A 21,269-nucleotide genomic window follows, 5' to 3' on the forward strand; every position below is an offset into this window, starting at 1 on the left:
AATGAGCGTCGAGCGTCAGCATGAAAAGGCACCTTTACGTCTTACGCCGGTTCCTTCAAAATGTCGATTGCGATTATTTCAATTATGATCACTTCTTTTAATATGGCTATAATAGAGAAAATAAATGTGATATTAAAATATAATGTTTTTATTTTTTTATTTGTAAAAATATATTATTCACAAATTGCATTTGCTTCTGGAATATAATATAACAACAAAAAATGAATATAATAAAATATACACACCTTTTTTTCAATCAATATCAGCCACATACAATTTAAAATTAGAGAAAAAAGCTTTTGGCTGAATAATATATATAGTATTACTTTTTTTTTAAGTATGTAAAAATTAAAATATTTTTTAAAATAAGCAAAAAAATAAGAGCACATGCTTATTACTTACAAAGAAAGGTATGAAAGTGTCCCCCTCTGATTTTAATGCGCTTTAAACATGTGTATAGTCTAGATCAAAATAGGAGAAACGTATTTTTCAAGAAATGAAAGGAGCAGGGGGATTTCGAAAAATATGATATTTCCAAAAAATTTGATTATGCAGTTTTAAAATACATTAAAAACCATAAAACCTTTATTAGAAACTTTTTTTTATGTCTCTTACCGTTTCGACAGCATTTGCTCAGAAATATATAAAAACCGATTTTTCTCGAGAGGGTGTTTCACCCCCTTAATAGTCATATCGGCACGTATAAAAAATACGTGTCTCCTATTTTGACCCAGACTATAATATATTTAAAGCGCATTAAAATCGAAGGAAAACACTGCTTTTATACCTTTCTTTGTTAGTCTACATGCATAATATGTTTATGTGTTATTAGAAAAAAATATAAACTTAAAAAAATAATAATTAAAAATTTTTAAAATGAGAATAAAGTTGCAAAATAAATAAATATATACATATATACATACACATTATTAAAGTCAGAAAGATTGTATATATTAAACTGTATTTTTAAAAAATCAAAAGAGTTAACTCTGTGCATTAATAATTGCAAGTAAGAGATAATGTAATTTAAAATTTTATAAAAATTTTGTGTCATTAAAAAAATAAAAAAAATACATCTATTATATTTCAATAAATAAATATTACACAGACAAAGAATATCTCTTTGTTACTTATTTAAATTAAATAAGAATTTGTAGGAATGGATGTGATATATAAAAATTGACAAGTAAAATAAAAATAAAAAAACTTGTAATAAAAAATAATCGATTATACAAAAACCAAAAAAAAAATCAGAGAAAAATCTATAAAAATATGACATTTTTTATATTCGTCATTACAAGCATTCAAAAGATAATTAATTGAAAAATAAATACATTTTCCATCAAATTCTAATATACATGTGTGTATTAAATTTTTTAAAAATTTTTTGCATATATTAGAATAATCTACATTATAATTTTACATATTAATATTATTATACTCAATATTACTCTAATTTATTAAAATTTGATACAAATACCTATTTGTCAAAATGCAAAATATTTTTGTATAAAAAAATCTATATCAACCGATAAAATCAGAAGCAACTGCCTTATACTATAATTAAACAATAATAATATTTATATTTTTTTAATAATTAAGATGAAATATTGAATTGTATTAATGAAGAGTATGTTGTACTTTGTCATGGCATATTGTTACAAAAACACTTGTTATATTTTAAACAGCAACTCTCAAATTAACGATGATATAATATAGTGATCTAATAATGCACCATTCTAATATAATGAAATGGTTTTTACTCTATAATTTTGTTGACAAAGTGAAACTTAAATTTAGGGTAAAATAATTATCGACCAAAATCAAGGCGTTGAATTCCTCGGTATTTACAACAGATGCTACATCTTTGCTTTTCTTTAGCACTTCTTTGCATAGTTTTGTTAAAGCAAAAAGTGAACAACCGTGTATCTCAAGTTCTTCCCTGCTTCCATATTCAAGCGGTTTATCTACAAAAAAATGCAGTAGGTTTTGATATAATTCTCTAAAAATATAATAAACTAATCATAACGGAAATAAAATTAATCAAAACAAAAAATGTTTTTTAGATGCACTTTTATATAATATGTAAAATATCATAATTAAAACAATGATAAATTTGAAAAATATTATAAAGTTATAAAGCTTTATAGCAATGTTTTAACGTCTCATAGATAGAAATCAGCTTTTAACTTATTTATCGTGATAAATCGTGCAAAATCATGAAATGTCTTTCTAATTTGTGAGTAAACAAATTTTAAGTCTCATTTGACAAAATACATTTTTTACACATCTGATAAAAGAACATATCTATTCATCATATAATACAAGTATATGTTCTTAGAATTAAAGAATATTTAGAAAATTAAAAGATTTGCTAATAATAAAAAATAATTTAATGTTAAGCATCTTACTAATATCTTCAAGTCTGGTCATAAGCCTGTCACTATAGGAAAGAACAAAAGAATAAAAGAAAAGTTGGGGATAATGTATAAACATTATAGGCATCATATTTTTTGTGTTTAGTTTAAATAATAAGTCATTATCCTTATAATAAGCCCATATATCACTCACTAGTGCTTTAGCTTTACTATGAAAACGAACTGAAAGATATTTTAATTAAAAAATATATAATATTAATAATAAAATAATATGCAAAACATGCTAAAAAATGATTTAAACTAGTATTACTACTTAATTATAAAACAAACATTACAATTGTAATTCTATAATATTTATTAATATATTTAAATACGTTTATCATAGATATTATAATAAATGGAAATAGTTCAAAATATACATCAACTTCTAAATTTACTTATTATTTAAAAAACTAAATTTATTAATATATTATTTTTAATATTTTTTTATTATTTGATGATATCGCCCGCTTTATGCGTGAGATTCTCAAATGCTTCTGTAATACCATTAACTATAATTACCCGTTAAGCCTTCGTATACTGCTTCATCTCGATACGACTCGAATTCATTGACAATTAATTTCACCAAATTATCTGCATCGTTATCAGATGCTTTTATACATTCTACAAAAGTACCTATAACAATATCGATAATATATTATTTTAATAATGCATATATCTTTTTTATATATGTTTGTATATATTTATGTATATTATATATATTTTATATATTATATGCATATATCTTTTTTTATAAATTTGTGAATGTAAACTGATATATCTAATATTAAATTACATTTCATAGAAAATATTCTTTTTTTCTTCCTAAAAGACAGAAAAAAGTTAATTGATTTTGAACGAATTATTCTGTATCGATTAAAAAATGCTGTAAAATAAATACTTTTTATTTTTATGTGTTACAAGTTTATTATCATAGTTTATACCTTTATACTTGTTCAACAAAACTTCTCCAACCTCATGTAAAATCCTACATCTTTCATGTATAAGTGGAATGGGAGTTTCATCGTCACCTCGAAATATATGTTCAAACTCACATTGCATCATTTTAGAATAACATCTAGGATCCCACGTACGCATTCCTTTCTATTGCAAATATCATATAAAAAAGTTACATAAAGTTAGCATAAACAAACAATAAGTTAAAAACTGTGATACCGACGAAAGCTTTGTCAACAAAGGAAAAAAAATTTAATATGTTAATAGCAATATTAAAAGAGGTTCAGTAATATTTTGTAAAAACAAATAAAAAGTTAATATAATAAAAATTCATATTAAATTATATTAGCAGTACATTAGAGAGTAATGAGAATGATGCACTAATGTAATAATCTTAGTGATTACAATAGTTATGTCATTCAAAAATAAATAAGCATTGCACTCACCTCGCTAATCTTTTTCATAGCAGCACATAATCCGAAGAATCCCTGTGCGCCATTAACTCTCCATTGCTTGGTATTGTTTGGATTCCAGAGAGAAAAATTTAATGTATGTACTACAAAAAGCCAATCCGCCACATTACGATCATTAATAAAGGAATAAGTGTCAAATTTTTGCAAGAAATGAGTTGAAATTGTTGGTAACTTATTTTCGAAAGTATCTAAGAAAAATTCCATTATCTGTGAATTAATCAAAATATCTATTTCAAAAATATTTTCTTTGTAAAATTCTAGAAAAGAAAGAAATCAATCCTATTAATACAACAATAACTCTCAAGTATCGCCAGTGCTCGCAACAGTAAAACGATAATAACTTCTCAGATACTTTCACAATACTTGTGTTTTGAATCACTGATTATACGAAAGAATCTCTGAATACTATATGTATATCTACGCAAATATCATGCAACTAATTATATAAATGAACTTAAAAACTATATAAATAAATAATGTCAAAAAATAAGTAAAAAACTTAGGATAGGAATGTTTTTAAAAATGTTATATACTTAACGACAAATTAATTTATATATATGTGTGTGTAGAAACTTGAAAATTCATATTTTTTCTTCGCTCAATATAATTTTTCATTTATAATAACTTCATTTTCTTATCCTTGAAAATTTTATACAAAATAAATTTTATTAAATATTTAAATAAAATTTAATTACGTTGAAAGCGCGATTTATTTAATCAATTAAATTCTTTCCGTTTTACATTTCCGAGTAAACCGTAAATATGTCGCGAAATATTTCAGTTTTTAAGAAAGATGTTAAAAAAAACATACGGTTGATGCTAACTTTTTGATGTTTTCTTCATTAATATGTACATCTTGTGCCTTTTCAGCAATAAATTTGGCCGCCAATGACTCCACCATATCACAGTCATAGCTATTACCTTCAGCCATGACGTTATTTCGCAGATTATTTAAACTGAACCGTGTAACTAATTTTTATCGTAATCACCATACTGAGATTGCCACGTTTCTTAAAAAAAAACAAATCGGACACATATTATGAAGACATAAACATAAGCATTTGTTTGTTTGTATACAAAAATACACATTAGTATCATATATTATTCGAATTATTGAGTGTTACATATGATTCAAATCTACGTTTATCGTTTGTGCCATTATATTCTTTTCCAATTATATTACTTCAATTTTTATCTATATTCTTTTATATCAAACGCTCGGAAATATAATAATTTCATGTTAGATAATATATCTTTTATAAAGAACAGACTTTTTTATTTTTTTCTTCTTTCAACTGCGCTATAAATATATACATTTTTGTACTTGAAATAAAATGGAGATGCGTTTGGTATTTGTAAAAAAAAGCGGCAAAAATAAATATTTTAGATAATGCAGCTGAATAAAATATAGCTTTTCCTGTTTGTCATTCACAATATGCAAATAATTTCTGTCTCCTAATTACACTTGGTCACATTTTTGTTTTGTTTCTTATCATATATCTAAAATGGTATAGATTCTTATTCTGAAATAAAAATTTCAAAAGACATTTATTGCAATTCTAGAAATTAATTTTTGGTTAAAATCTTCGAAATAATACTCCAGATTACTCTGATTTCCTACCAGATTTATGTCACATGTGCTAAAATATATTGTATACATTATTTAAAAAAATAATAATTAAAAAAAAGCTGTATATTAATTCGGCGTCTCTATCTTTTTTTTGTTTAATTGAAGCAACTTTTATAATATTAGTTATTATATTCAATAATAACTAATATTACATTGTTCTTAAAAAAATCAAAAAAGTTACTCCTGCAACAAATGCAGGAGATAATATAATTTAAGAACAAAAGTTTTGAATCATTAAAAAAAATGAGATAAATACATCTATTAATTCAATAAATAAACTATTAGACACCAAATATTTTTTATTACAAATTTAAATTAAAAAATTTGGTTTTTTGAAATGAGAATAATATAAAAAAATAATGACAAAATAAAAATAAAATATCTTTTAATAAAAAATAATCAATCATATAAAAAAAATCACAAAAAATTTGCGAAAACATTGCAATTCGATATTCATCTTCAAAGGTAGTCAAAATAAAGATAATTAATTAAAGAATCAACACATCTTCCTTCAAATTCTAATGTACATACATACTCTAAATTTGCATATATTTCCTCGATTTTTTCAGTTTTGCATATATGTCGGAATATATAATGTTTATTATTATTTTTCAAGTACCAATATTTACAATACAATTCTATTTGTATTAAAGTATTGGAAGCAAATAATTTTTGTATTAAAAATTTATTTCAATTAGATAAAATAAAAATTAAATAAAATAAATTCTGAATAAAATCAAGAATTGTTTATACCGTATAATTTCTAAATTATAATTTATATTTCTTCTTAGTAATTTTTAAGACGAAATATTACATTAATGAAAAGCATGTTATACTTTGTAATAACATATTATTACAAAAATACTTGTTATATTTTATATGTAAAGCCATTTTAAGATTAATAATATAAGTAATAATAATATAAGTAATAATAATATATAATATTTTAATAGTGTATTGTTCTAATATAATGGAATGGTTCTTGTTGTATACATTGTTCTTTGTCAGTTATATATTTAAACAAAAAATTATCGACCAGCATCGACACATTAAACTCTTCTGTAGATTGAACAGGTACTTCATTTATGTTACCTTTACTTATCTCTTGCACTTCTTCGCATACTTTTATAAAAGCAAAAAGTGAACAACCGCGTATCTCAAGTTCTTCCCTGCTTCCATGCTCAAGTGGTTCATCTATCAAAAAAATACAATGAGTTTTGAAATGATTCTAACAATATAGCAAACTAATTATAACAAAAGAAAAATAGGACTAAAAACGTTTTTTAAATTCAAACTTTTATGCAGTATGTAAAATACATTATTAAAAGAGTGATAAATTTGAAAGACGTTATAAAACAAGGTCTCATAGTTTTATTTAAGTCAGCTTTTAAGCTACTTAAATAATAAGATCGAGTAACGTCTTGCTTTCGAGCGAGCAAATTTTAGGTCTTATATATATATCTGGTAACAAAAATTAATATATTTAACTTCATAAAACCAATGTAATTGATTTCATAAAATATCGCTTTAAATCGGTTATCGTCTAAACAAAAATCAATAAGATTTACAAAACTGTAAAGATTTTTGCAAGATAAGTTTGCGCTTCAGATCGATCAAATTACTTAAATAAAAAATATCCCCTGCGATATAGTTACTTTCAAGATAGACATTGCAAATCTTCAATGTTGAGTAAATATGTATAGCAATACAAATCATTTTTGCGAAGAAAGTAATAAATAATTTAGAATAAAGAAGTTCATTACTGTATTCATTATGGTATCGCACATCATGAAGAAAAAAACATTATTTTTATTTATCATACAATACACAAGTATAAGTTTCGAGAGTTAAAGAATATTTTAAAAATTAAAAGATTTGTCAAGTAATTGTAAAAAATAATTTAATTTAAGCATCTTACTGTTATTTTCGAATATGTCCACAAGTCTATCACTATAACGGAGAACATTGAAATGAAGAAGAACTTGAGGAGCACAATAATTTATAAACATCGTAGACATTCTGTTTTTTGTATCTAGTTTAAATTCAAGTTTATTATTCTTATAATAAGACCATACATCGCTTACTAGTGCTCTAGCTTTATTGTAAAAACAAACTGAAAGATAATTTAATAAAGAAATGTATACTAGTAAACTAGTAATAAGAAGCATACAAAGCACGCTAAAAAATTAATCAAACTAGTATTATTGTTTAATTATAAACATTAAAATTATAATTGTATAACATTTAGTAATGTGTTTAAATACGTTTATATAATAATAGTAAATATTATAATAAATAGAAATAGTACAAAATATACATCAACTTATAAATTTATTTATTATTTAAAAAATTAATTTTATTAATATATTATTTTTACTAATTTTTTTTTATTATTTAATGATATCGCACGCCTTGTGCGCGCGTGAGATTCTCAAATGCTTCTATAATACCATTAACTATAATTACCCGTTAAGCCTTCGTATAATGATTCATCTCGATACGACTCGAATTCATTCACAAGTAATTTCACCAAATTATTTGCGTCTTTTCCAGATGATTTTATACATTCTACAAAAGTACCTATAACAATATAAAAAATTTATTATTTTAATAATAATTACGTGTATATATCTTTTTAATGAATTTTTCAATATTAACTATGATATATTTAATATTAAATCATATTTCGTAGAAAGCATTCTTTTTGTCTCTTTCTAAGAAATAGAAAAAAGTCGATTGATTTCGAGGGAATTATTTTGTATCGACTAAAAAAATGTTGTAAAATAAATATTTTTTAATTCAATGTATTTTATAAAAATTAATAATAAAAAAGTTCATTGTCATAATTTATACCTTTGTACTTGTTCAACAAAACTTGTCCAACCTCACGTAAAATCCTAAGTCTTTCGTCTATAAGCGGAATAGGAGTTTCACTATCGTCACCTTGAAACATGTGTTCGAACTCAGATTTCGTCATTTTTGTGTAACATTTAGGATCCCATATACGCATTCTTTTCTATTGCAAACATTATGCATTATGTTAAAAGATTAATATCAAAAGGATATGTTAAAACATAGACATGTTAAAACAAATTTCGAAAATAGTGCCATATATACATCTAAAGTTTCTCATTTAATTTATACATTCTAAATAACTTTTATTTCTGGACTTGATGTATTATATTATATTAACAAATGTAATATTATATTAACAAATATTATATTATATTACCTATATTTATATTAACAAATTTTAAATAAAAATTATTTAATTTCAAAGGCGCAAATAAATAGGAATATCTGTTTCTGTGTTTTATATTCTATCGTGTGTTCGCAATATTTACACATATTAGTCATGTACGATTAGCAATATAAAATAAAGTATACTTTTCATATTTTATTTTATAAACAAATTTTCATATTTTATTTTACCAAACGTAAGTAGACAAAATTAAAAATAAATTGCATAAATGCGTCATATTTCAACAATTGTGAATTCTTCATGCATAATTATGTACATTAACCATGTTATCCTGTTCTCAAATAATATAGAAAAATATGTTTTCAAAAATTTACGATGTAAATAATTTGCTATATACATCAATTGATGAACATTATAAATAAAATTTAGCAAACTGTATAAATATTTACTTCTATATAAAGCATACGGAGAAACTTTTATATTAAAGATTACTATGGTATGTAGTAATTGTGAATCATTAGGAACATTCCAAGTTAAAATGCTATGTAGAACTGTAAAAACTGACGTGATTTATGTAAAAATTACGTCAATTACGTCAATTTTTATAGTTTTACATAGTATTTTAACTTGGAATGTTCCTAATGATCTATAGTTACTACATACTATAGTAATTTTTAATATAAAATTTTCTCCGTGCATAAATTGACTTACTTACTCAAATATTTATAATAAAATATGCAAAAAAACTAAAAGAAATCACCAATACTATTATATTAGCGTATTTATCATTACTCTCTAGTGTACTGCTAATATAATTTAATTTGATTTTTTATTATATTAACTTTTTATTTGTTTTTACAAAATATTACTAAACCTCTTTTAATATTGCTATTAACATATTAAATTTTTTGTTTTTTATTGATAAAGCTTTCGTCGATATCACAGTTTCTAACTTGTTTGCTAATTTCTCTTAAAAATGAATGAGCATTTGTACTCACATCGCTAATCCTTCTCATAGCAGAACATAATCCAGAAAATCCTTGTACCCTATTAACTGTCCATTGCTTAGTATCCTTAGGATTCCAGAGAGAAAAATTTAATGTATGTAACACAAATAGCCAATCTATCGCATAGATATAAGTAGGAGGTAGATAATAATCATATCTTCGGAAAAATTTGATTGTAAACATATTAACCTTATTTGATAGACGTGCGTCATTTTCTGTTTGTTCTAAAAATCTGATCACCTATGTGAATTAACCAAAATATCTATTTTAGAAGTATTTTCTTTGTAAAGTTAAAAAAAAAATAAATTAGTTATATTCACAATAATTTTCAAATATTGCATAGTGCTCACGTTAGCGAAATAACGCAAAATAACTTTTTTGGACTGCAATAAAACAAAATAATTTCCCAATTATCTTCTCAATACTTGTGTTTTAAATCGCAAATAACACAAAAAGATTTTATGTGCTACACATATTTACGCAAAATATATCATGCAATTGATTATGTATAAATAAACTGCAGACGAAAAAATAAGTAAAAAATCTAAGATAAAAATGTTTATATAAGTGTAATACATATTTATCGGCAAATTAATTTGGAAACTTGAAAATTTAATTATTTTTGTTTGATATAATTCTTTATTTAATATTTAAGTTTTATATAATTATATAATTATTAAAGTTTCATTTTTTATTTTTAAAAAACTTAACAAAGTAAAATTTTCTAAATACATCCCTTTCCTTATAACTACGTTTTATTTTCTCGAAATAAGATCACGAAAAGAAGTTTAATTACGTATAAAAAATTGCACGCCTAATATAATTAATTAAATTTTTAATTTCTTTCTTTTCCATTCTACATTTGCGAACAAACCGCCGGATGTATCTTGAAATGTTTTGAAGTTTTTAAATAAAAGTTAAAAGGAAATGCCCACCTCCTGCGCCAATTTTTTGATGCCTTCTTCATTGATGTATATATCTTTTGCTTTTTCAGCAATAAATTTAGCCGCCAAAAACTCCACCTCATCATAGTTACTGCTATTATCTTCAGCCATGGTGTTGTGTTATATTTCGTAGACTATTTCAAACTTTTAACTGTCTGACTAACTTTTAGTCACCTTATTCAGATTGCCTGGTTAGTTAAAGTAAACAAATCCGACATATATTATTTAAGAAAGACATAAACACAAATATTTGTTCCTGTACAAAACATGTTTCGTAAATATTATTCGTATTTTTGTGTCCCACATATGATTCAAATCTGCGTTAAAAAATTATATTGTATATAATGAAATAAATAAATTTAAAAAAGAATTTGTTTTGTGTTATATACGAATTTTGCAATCTAAATTGTCAGAAAATGGGAATGTTACAGGAAAGTATGGATAGATAATAAAAATAAAAAAATAATTAAAAATAATTTTTAATATTACACAAGAAAACAATAGAGTTCTACAACAAATGCAACATTCACTCTATTATACGTAATAAATACAAATAATTATTCTAAATGTATGCTTGGTCACATCTCTATCTTTCTCTATTATAAAGTAATATGTTATAATTATAAAGTAAATATGTACATTAATTTCGAAAATATAAAATTGTATATTTTTTTGTTGTTTTATTATATTTTGATGAAATATCTACAATGGCATGCAAAATTTAATTACATTGATGCCTCGTTGTTGTGCTGCAATGGTTGCCTCCAAAGACAACAAAGTATTAAGTTTAACATTTTTTTGTCATTTTCAAATCATACTTTTACGCTGTTTATAATAAAATATTGTAGAAAAAAAAATTTAAAATTATTAAAAGTTTGTAAGCTTATATAATTTTGTATATAACATATAGTGGCGTGCAAAAGTGTATAAGTTTGGCTCAAAACTTATATACTTTTGCACGCCACTATATGTTTATAATTTTATTTTATTAGAATGTTAAAAGAAATCATTTATGTATTAAAAAATCCATTTCTCAATTGATAAAATTTAGAATCAATTATGTCATTTTTTTAGTAGTAGTAAAAAAATTGTGTTTATGATAAAAAAGACAATTGTTCTAAAACAATACATTATTACAATAAAAGAAATTTACTTTCGTGATCAATGAAATCACGACAAAGGAGTTCTAGTAGTACACACATTTAATATTTGGAAGTGGTTGTGTCTCCATCAATAGCTGATCGTGTACGTGTCGAAAATCCCACAAGAAATTATCGATTACAGTAAAATAATTAATATCTTCTTTGGGACTAACTTTCTTCGATAAATTGTCAATCTCTTTTATTTTTTTAGATAGTAATTCTATTGCAACGATCGAGCAACTACGTATCTCTACTTCTTCTTTGCTCCCGTACTTCAGCTGCTCGTCTGCAAGAAAATGCAATATTTTACTTTATAACACAGCAAATCCTTCATATATTATAAAAGTTAATTAAAGTAAAGAATATTTGGAAATTTTTATGTAGTATGTAAAATATGAATATAGTGATTAGAATAAAAAAATAGCTTGCAGCTGTATAAAATCTTTTAACAATAATAATAATTAAAAGTATAATCCAATTTTTATTTCAATATTTAATTGTATTTATTATTGGCATTCTAACTGGATTTATTGAAAAAATGTTTAATTTTCATTCATGGAATCCACAGCTTATAAATAAAGATTTTGAATAAAAATGAAAGATTTATCGTTTCTAAAGAATTATGTAACATTAAGAGTCTTACTGTTTTCTAATTTAGTCATAAGTTCTTTACTATAGCGAAGAATTCCAAAATGAAGGAGAACTTGAGAACTGCGATAATCGGCGAACATTGAAGATTGGATATATGAAGAGAATTTAAAACTCAACTTATCGTTTCTAAAACAATACCCTATATCGTTTACTAATGTGTCAAGCTTGGTCAATAGATTAACTGAAATTATTCAATAAAACGACATTATAGTATTAATTACAAATATAAAGTACATATTACTTAAATCCATTAATTACACAGCTCCACAAAAAAAAATTATCGAAAATTTAGTTCAACCAGAGTGGGTCTCCGACAAGGATTTTTGGTCATTAAATTCGAATCTGAAGTCCGTTTTCCTCCATCCTGTTTTTTTGTAAAATGGTTGAACGGTTTAAATATATTATATATGTATGATTCATTCTTTGTCAAAACGGCCATCCACCTTGCACACTTCAATGTTTGAAATAAAAAATTCTACCATGGCTTAAAATTTTCGTCTAAGTATCTACTGTTTTATGTCATATGACCTTTTTGAAAATTCAAACTTTTATTCGCGTCATACCATACACTTATACTTATAGACTGCGCCTTCTTATGGGTGACCGCACGACAACATAGAAGGACAGAGATATTGATAGACGAAAATTTTAAGCCATGGTAGAATTTTTCAGATTCGAATTCAGTGACCAAAAATCCTTGTCGAAGACCCACTCTGGTTAAACTAAATTTTCGATCATTTTTTTTTTGTGGAGCTGTGTTATAGATTAAATTATATTTCTATAATCTAGTATATTATTCTATAGTATAGTAGAAAATAAATATTTTTCACTGATGAATACTGTAGAAAAATAATTTAATCTTTGTAATATAGAAATATAATTTAATCTCTTATATTATGTTCACACAAGAACATACATTTTTTTGAAATTTTACTCTACACTTTGCAAATTTCACACTTTTACATCAGGTCTTATAATACAATACAGACCTCTCATCAATACTTATAATCAAGAATACCAAATATTAAAATACTAATCATTGAATATTATATATACAAATCTTCTAAATGTAGCATAACTTCAATCGTTAGATTTACAATACTCTCTGTGTTTCAATTTATATAAAATACTTAATATAAAAGTATTATATATATATATATATATATATATATATATATATATATATATGTGTGTGTGTGTGTGTGTGTGTGTGTGTGTGTGTGTGTGTGTGTGCGTACAGATTTGCACTGAGGGACCGTGTGTATGTATTTTATATATATATATATATAACACATTATCTAGAAATAATTACCTTCCTTATCTGCATATAGTGGTATATCTTGATATGATTCGAATTCTTTCAGTATTATCCTCCTCAATTGAGATGGATCATTTTTACACAATTCGATACATTTTCTAAAAGTACCTACAACACAACAGCGTCTTATCTACTCTGTCACCGTTAAATTATTATTTTATTGAGTGTATCTATTTATCTAATATGTAATGTCATATTACAAAATAAATCAAATTTGCAACAAAAAGTGTTTATTTTTTTATTAATAATATCTATCTTTCCGCATAGAGATTTATTTATTAATTAATTTTCCAATTGCCACATTTTGGACGACGTTTTATTTCAACTAATAAATATTATAATAATATTATATAACAAGAATATTATAATAATATAATAATTTTATATGAGCGTATGTAAAATGTAAGTTCTAAGTAAGATTGTTGGACGCTTGTTGTGTGTAAAAGTATGACATAAAAGATGTAAAAACATAAGAAAATAGTTTGAGATTAATCTTAAGATATTATAAGAAAATAATATACAAATATGAATAAAATAAAACGAAAGTTTTAATAACTTTAAGGAAAAATAATTAAAAACTATCATAATTCTTAATATTTTTTATGATCTGTAATACTAGAAAAATTAATTGCAATGTAAAGAGCCGCAAGCGTTGCGACACATAATTTTTTCGCTCATTTCTCAAAAATTTAATTTTATAAAATAATGTTATTATAAATGGATTGAATTTGGAATAAAATTGTATTTAATTTTTATTCATAGAAGAAATTAAATGCCAAATAAATAATAAGAGTTGGGGATATTAAAAAAATTATATTACATTTTAAGAAAATCTAAATATATGTATATATAATTTATAAAGTATATAGAAAACCATAAAAATTTTACTTTATAATATTTGTTTATACTACATCTTATTGTTTCGACGATAGTTACACATACAGTACGTACGAGTAGGGATAGCATACGTACGGAGGTGTTTATAATTAATTCTCGAAAATAATCTTTCGTAACGTAACTTTATTATATTTGGTTAAATTAAAAAAAATAACCTTTAATTTGGTAAAAAAAAATTTGGGTGGTAGGAGTTTTTTGAAAAAAAAAAAAAAATTTTTTTGTCATAATTTTAAAGTACTTTTGAAGTCGTTAAACTTTTTTTTTCAAAGGGATGTTTTACTCCTTAAACATGAGATTGCGCACATATAAAGAAATACGTGTTTTTTAGATTTTTGTGTTTCACACATATTTAAAAGAGATTCAAATCAGTTCCCGACAGTTGTGACAATGTCCTTTGTAAATTAACACTCAATTTTTCTTAATAACTTGCGATGTTCAAAGTTATAAACTAAGTTAAATTAGTTAAAATTAAAGTTGAAGTTAATAGTCTACAAATTAACTAAATTTACGTTAAATTAGAAGTAACTCAGTTAAAAATTAAGTTAAAAAAATTAAATTAACTTATTAAAGTTAAAAATTAATTATGCATATAAAATTCTCTATCTAAGCGATACATCCGACAAATAAAATATTAGCTTTAATATATTTTTGATACATTGCGACTAATCATTTTCACACGACTTTAATATTGATAAATTATTTTAACTAGTATAAAAAAAGTTAATAAGTTAACATCAATGTATTTAAAAATGACTAGTTTAAGTTAAAAATTAATACATTTAAAATTAACTAACAAGTTAAATTAAAAGTTATTAACTTTGTAATTGTTTAACTTAATTTTTAACTTTTTATTATAGTTACTACCCAACTCTGGCTCTGTAAAATTGTAATACATTTATTATATTTTATTAAAGCATCTTTCTTCCTATCGTTTAAAGAAAAGGAATAATTCTGATTAAATTATATTACAACGAGCAAAAGAAAATATTATAACAGACTGTATGGAAAAAATCCTTTTTTGCATGTTAAATTCTGTTGTAATTTACCTTTATATTTGCGTAACAAAACGTTTCCAACATGATGCAAAATTTTAAGTCTTTCATTTATAAGTGGAATGCTAGTTTTCTTATCGTCACCTTTGAAAATGATTTTCAACACATCTTCCTTTAAGTATGCATAATATTTTGGATTCCATATTGGTATATTGTTCTATTACAAATATTAATGTCATATTAAATATTGTACTAAAAAAGTATATTGATGCATTTAAATAAGTTTGGGAAACTTATGATGATAATATATAACAAAACTATGGACACTGAATTCATTACGAAATATTTTTACCATATCGTCTACTATACTACACATTACTAAAACAATTAGCCAATTATTTTAATTCGCGATTCTTAATCAATATAATTAAAATATTTATTTCTAAAAAAAGTATTATTCTTTATTATAATGTGCACATGCAGTTATCAAATTTTTTTATGCATTTTTATAAATATATTTACTTAAGAAATTTTAATCTTAAATCCTGCATATGTTATAAAAAATTTAAAAATTATATATATGCGATATAAAGTAATCAAGATGTTTTTCTAATATTTTCTTATGAAACAAGTGAAGAAAGATATTTACAAAATTTGTATGCACGTGTAATATTCAATAGTTATAATTGGCACTATTATAAATGTAATATTGTGTGAAAAGACAGTACTGACATGTTTTAAATTTATGACGTATTTTACCTCATATCAAAAATTGGCATGCATAATGATTGGAATTAAAAGAATCACGTAAGTATCTTTTGTATTGCACACACATGTAATTCACCGATTAACCTATATAATTAAATATCGAATATTTTTTATTTGCAATATCCAATATTTTATATGAAAATTACCAAAAATTATTCAGCCACATAAAAAAAAACAGATAAAAATCTATGTATGTTAATTCATTAGACTTCCAGTTATAAGTTACAAAATATATAATCTTTATGTTAGTACATTACGTTAATTTACGTTGCTTTAATTTATGCCTTCATGCAAAATGAATTTTTTTAAATTTAATAAATAAAAGACAAGATATCTAATCGTATAAAATAAAAAATATTGATTTAAATTATTGATCTCTATAAACCGGTTGAAATATTATATATGTATTCCTTTAAATCTTAGTATATGTAATAGGTTTACATGTGAATTAAGGGTTATTTATTTAAATAGAGACATAGACCGATTAGCGGAGACAATTCCGAAGCCGAAGGACGCCGTGCTTGAGTTCGGTCTACCGAAATGGAAAATGATGCCTCTAGAACATAAGATACCTATGATACCCGGACCCAAGGATGCTTACAATTTCACACGACGTAAGGTAGGAAAGAATCTATGGGAGATGGACGGACCGAGGCTGGAGTTCGATCTGAATGATCCTTATTGTCATGAATACGGATTCTCTTACGAACCCCTACACGATAAGTATCTACACGATTTTTTCCATAGACCGGCTAACTTGAAATGTCTACTGAAAGCCGGTCTTATCACAGTCAATATGGACGTGAAATGTTCACTGAGCGAATATAATGCCTATAGAAAATATTTGAGAAAAATACACACTGATCGTATCAGAAGGGAACTGAAAAGAAGAAATTGTTTATTCATCGAAAGCAGAGCCCTTCGTTTCGCCGAGGACCAAGCGCGCAAGGAAGCGAAAAGGTATATTTCATAATTATTATGTAGCTAAAAAAGAAAGAAGGAAAAGATCCCTTAATTTACAAAATTAAAATTTTTTTCAACCAAGAAAACCTTTGTTCTCCAGAGGATATTTCAAAATTATCGGGTATTCTTTTAAAAACAGATTTGCTCAATTTAAAATTGATTTTTAGTAAATATCAAATATAATTTTTTAGTTATAAATCATTGAAAAAGAAGAGTTTTTTATGAAGCAAAGAAACATGGAACTAAATGATTGACAAGACTATAATTTTCAACTAATTTCAAATAAAATTTATTTAGCAAAATTTTGATTTAAGAATTAGAAAGATATATATATATATATATATATATATATATATATATATATACATACATATATATATATATAAAATGCGAAAAATAAAGTTATAAAAATTACCTCTATATGTATGTTTATTATATTTTTCTCTACTATATTTTAAAAAATCGATTCTAAATTATAATTAAAAAATCTGTCATCAAAAAGATATTTGATAGTTTCAGAATCTATTCTATTCTTTATTTGTATTAGAATATGTCGAAAAATATGATGAGTCAGTTCTTTTTCTTTTTATAATTATTGATATTTTTATATTATTTTTGTTTGAGTTTATAGGATAAACATATTTATTATAGATAAATTTTTTTATGAAAATGTCAGATTAAGAGAAAAAGAAAAGTTAGCCAAAAGTAGACAGCAACGTGTGCAACAGCGACTGTTACAAAAAGAATCAAAAATCCAGAAACAAAAAGAAAGAGCGCGTAAAACAGCACAAAGATTGCAGCTGTTAAAGTTCATTAGACAAGAAGAGCAAAGGCTATTAAATATTAAACGTAAAAAACGAGCTGAACAGATCAAACAAAAATGCAAAACCGCGGCGGAGATTGCCCGACGTAAAGTGATCGATGTTTTGGCAGATTGGAAAAAAAAAGACAAGAGGCGAAAAAAAACCAAAAACATACGACTTATAAACGTTAAACAACAACAGCAGAAAGTTATAGAAGAAAGGTGTTTATATATTTTTTTGACACATTAGATTAAAAATATGAACAACATCCGTCAAAATATTTACAAACTAATTTAACGATTTTAGTTTAAATAAATTAATCTAGTAGAAAAACAGCTCTATTTTCAAAATTTTTACAGATGGAAAAAAAGACAGTACTTCCAAGAAAAGGATATTGCAAAGCAGAAAGCATTATTACAATATATAGATATTCGTCGACAACAATTTATACAGAATTATAATGACAAAATCAACAAAGAAACCGTAAAAATGCAAAGTAAGAATAGGAGAAAAATATTTCAAAATTATTATATTAATATTTACTAATATATAATTTATTACACATATTTATTGATTGTAAATTTTGAGATTGATATTATATTGCGAATTATGTAATAGTAATGTCGGATTATCATTTAGCAAAAAAACCCATAAGATGAAATAAGACAGTATTATAAACTTATAATAATTTAATTTTATTATTTATAATATAATTTTGCGTAGGACTTTTGGATAATGCAAAGATGTTTACAAATTGCTACGTTAAAAGGTATTTACCAAATGGAAGAGAACGTATTTGCTGTAAAAAATATGTAAAGAGCAATAAGGTAAAAAAACATAAAATACTTTAAGTAAGTGTAAATTTCGATTGAATTATTTTCTAATTATATATCGCAGGATAAAAAAGAAAATAAATTAAGAAATAATTCTCAAAATTCGATAAATATTTTGCCACAATTTAGAAAACAAAAAAAGCACAAGGTATGAAATTAATATTCTTAATTTGTTTTATTCAACACTTCAAATTTTAATAAAAACTATTATTTCAAATAATTGTTAAATGCAAATAGTAAATGCCAAAATGCAATACAAAAGATTGAATATATTGCACGCATAAATCGTAACAAGGTAAAATAACATGCACAAATTTGACTAACAGGAAATATTGGGCAGAAAAAAATTAAAGGATGTCAAATAATTGTAATACAAACGAAATTCATGCCAACAAAGAAATATTATAGAAATATTATATGCGTCATTAACATTGTTAAGAAACAAATATCAATACCGTTTCATAAAAGCCAATAAACAGTTTAAATTATATTTAACTTATATCATATAAGTTAACTTATATGTTAAATTATATTAACAATAGTCCAGAGTGTAACGATATTGATGTGATGATAAAATATATTAAATATAATAATATAGTATCTACAAATGTGTGTAAAAATTGTATAATTGTTGTATATACACTAATCGCTCTTTTAATAGCAACACATAATGCTTGATATCCAGTTAGTTCATTAACTGTCCATTGTTTGGTAGCCTTTGGATTCCAAAGTGCAAAATTCATGGTGTTTAAGACAAATAGCCAATCCGCCGCCTTAGAATCGTACTTATCTGGATGATACTCAAGTGTAAAACGTGAAAAATGTTTCGATATTTGAGACAATTGATCATTCTGAATATTAGTATTCAAATAAGACATCACCTACACATTATAATTGCAGTATCAATGTGTGAAATTTTCTTTACAAAGAAAACAAAAAACTTTATATTAAAATTTTAACTAAAATAATTTATATTTTCAAATTTTTAATTACTTTTGATGATGAATAAAATTAAATTAAATAAGTTGCTAGATTTTTCAAAAAATTTTAAATCATCTGCGCTAGTAAAGATTTGAATATTAAATACATATCGAAATATATGATAGATGTTTCACTAATATTATTGAGAATGTGTGTGTGTAACAGTTATATGTGGAAAGATAAGCTAAAAATGTAGAATAAAATTATTTTTGTAATGTCTTATGTTTCTGAGAAAATCAATTTCAAATTTTATAAAAATGTCTTATTCTTTAATATTTTATTTTCTCTTTTATTTAAAAAATTACTTATTAATTACTTATATTACTACTTATTAATTAATTATATTACTAGTTTTCTCTGTCGCGAATATCATTCCTACAAGATAAAATCTATTAAATATGTACGCGATTTCTATTTCTTGTCTTCTTTTTTATCATTTCATTAATCGATCATATTCCACATGATGATATTCAAATCCATTTTCGAAACCGTGTCTAATTTAATCAAACAAAATTTTGATCTAAAATATTTGTGAATAAATTACTGGAATGTCACAAGCTGTTCTGAAATTTTTCAAAGAAAAAGTAAGTAAACTCACCTCCCACTGTATTTTTGATACATCTTCTAAGCATATGGACACGTCTTTTGCATGCTTAACAACGTATTGTTTACCATCAATGAAGTCTTCTTCATTGTTCATATTATTAACGTTTTTGTTTATAATTATGTTAACTGTTAATAATTATACTTTATTAGTCGTTCCAAATTGTTAACTGTGATTACCTCAACGACACTCTTACGATTGCGAAATATATATATATAAAATCTGTTTATATTTATTTTGAAACTCTATTATCGTGTCAACACGAGAACGTTACCACGCTCTGCGCTATAATTTAATTTTAAAATGTACACCTGCTAACTGTATTTAAGTTTAAAAAAATATGAATTCTCTAATAGAAAGTGCAAATAAAATCCATACATTTTTTCATACTTTATGTTCTCGAGATAATGCAAATAATGTGTTCTCTTTTTTTCTACATCTTCTATAAATTTTTCATTTTATTCTTAATTTTGAGCCTAAAATTTTATATCTACGATTTCTAGAACTCGGACCGAATTTATCATAATAAACATAAACAATAATTTCTTTGTCTTGATTAATCAGTTAAACGTTATTTTCAAATATTATTACCAGACATTATGATATTATTACCGGTAGATTTTTTTAACGGAATTTCGAAGATTTATATCAGATTTTTAAATAAAAAACTTTAGATAATGTAGATTT

At 24.1% G+C, this 21,269-nt stretch overlaps 3 protein-coding genes across 6 annotated transcripts; 1 reads left to right on the top strand and 2 right to left on the bottom strand.

Moving 5' to 3' along the window:
• Positions 1 to 1,262: 1,262 nt before the first annotated feature.
• LOC140669354 (queuosine 5'-phosphate N-glycosylase/hydrolase-like) lies at positions 1,263 to 4,879 on the bottom strand. Of its 4 annotated transcripts, none has more exons than XM_072899136.1 (6): positions 4,659 to 4,879; positions 3,821 to 4,054; positions 3,362 to 3,521; positions 2,940 to 3,053; positions 2,412 to 2,443; positions 1,263 to 1,967 (listed from the first exon to the last, which is right to left on the bottom strand). In XM_072899136.1, exons 1-5 carry the CDS (start codon positions 4,776 to 4,778, stop codon positions 2,430 to 2,432), a joined length of 642 nt encoding a protein of 213 aa, XP_072755237.1. In that variant the 5' UTR covers positions 4,779 to 4,879; the 3' UTR covers positions 1,263 to 1,967; positions 2,412 to 2,429. The 4 variants fall into 4 exon arrangements, with proteins under 4 accessions (XP_072755237.1, XP_072755233.1, XP_072755236.1 ...); XM_072899132.1 differs by having other exon boundaries at positions 1,274 to 1,967; positions 2,412 to 2,600; positions 4,659 to 4,877; XM_072899135.1 differs by having other exon boundaries at positions 1,276 to 1,967; positions 2,412 to 2,600; positions 3,821 to 3,930; positions 4,672 to 4,876.
• A 966-nt stretch (positions 4,880 to 5,845) lies between these two features.
• On the bottom strand, positions 5,846 to 21,174 carry LOC140669608 (uncharacterized). The gene is made up of 12 exons (XM_072899607.1): positions 20,577 to 21,174; positions 19,639 to 19,878; positions 15,685 to 15,847; positions 13,736 to 13,849; positions 12,416 to 12,604; positions 11,823 to 12,058; positions 10,622 to 10,750; positions 9,678 to 9,926; positions 8,331 to 8,493; positions 7,944 to 8,057; positions 7,396 to 7,590; positions 5,846 to 6,671 (listed from the first exon to the last, which is right to left on the bottom strand). Exons 1-12 carry the CDS (start codon positions 20,676 to 20,678, stop codon positions 6,424 to 6,426), a joined length of 2,142 nt encoding a protein of 713 aa, XP_072755708.1. The 5' UTR covers positions 20,679 to 21,174; the 3' UTR covers positions 5,846 to 6,423.
• Positions 16,931 to 19,641, top strand: LOC140669232 (uncharacterized). Its single transcript, XM_072898876.1, has 6 exons — positions 16,931 to 17,358; positions 18,038 to 18,385; positions 18,524 to 18,660; positions 18,888 to 18,991; positions 19,062 to 19,145; positions 19,324 to 19,641. Exons 1-6 carry the CDS (start codon positions 16,946 to 16,948, stop codon positions 19,360 to 19,362), a joined length of 1,125 nt encoding a protein of 374 aa, XP_072754977.1. The 5' UTR covers positions 16,931 to 16,945; the 3' UTR covers positions 19,363 to 19,641.
• Positions 21,175 to 21,269: the final 95 nt, after the last annotated feature.

The sequence above is a fragment of the Anoplolepis gracilipes genome, chromosome 9 (assembly GCF_047496725.1).
Source record: "Anoplolepis gracilipes chromosome 9, ASM4749672v1, whole genome shotgun sequence".
Lineage (NCBI taxonomy): Eukaryota > Metazoa > Arthropoda > Insecta > Hymenoptera > Formicidae > Anoplolepis > Anoplolepis gracilipes.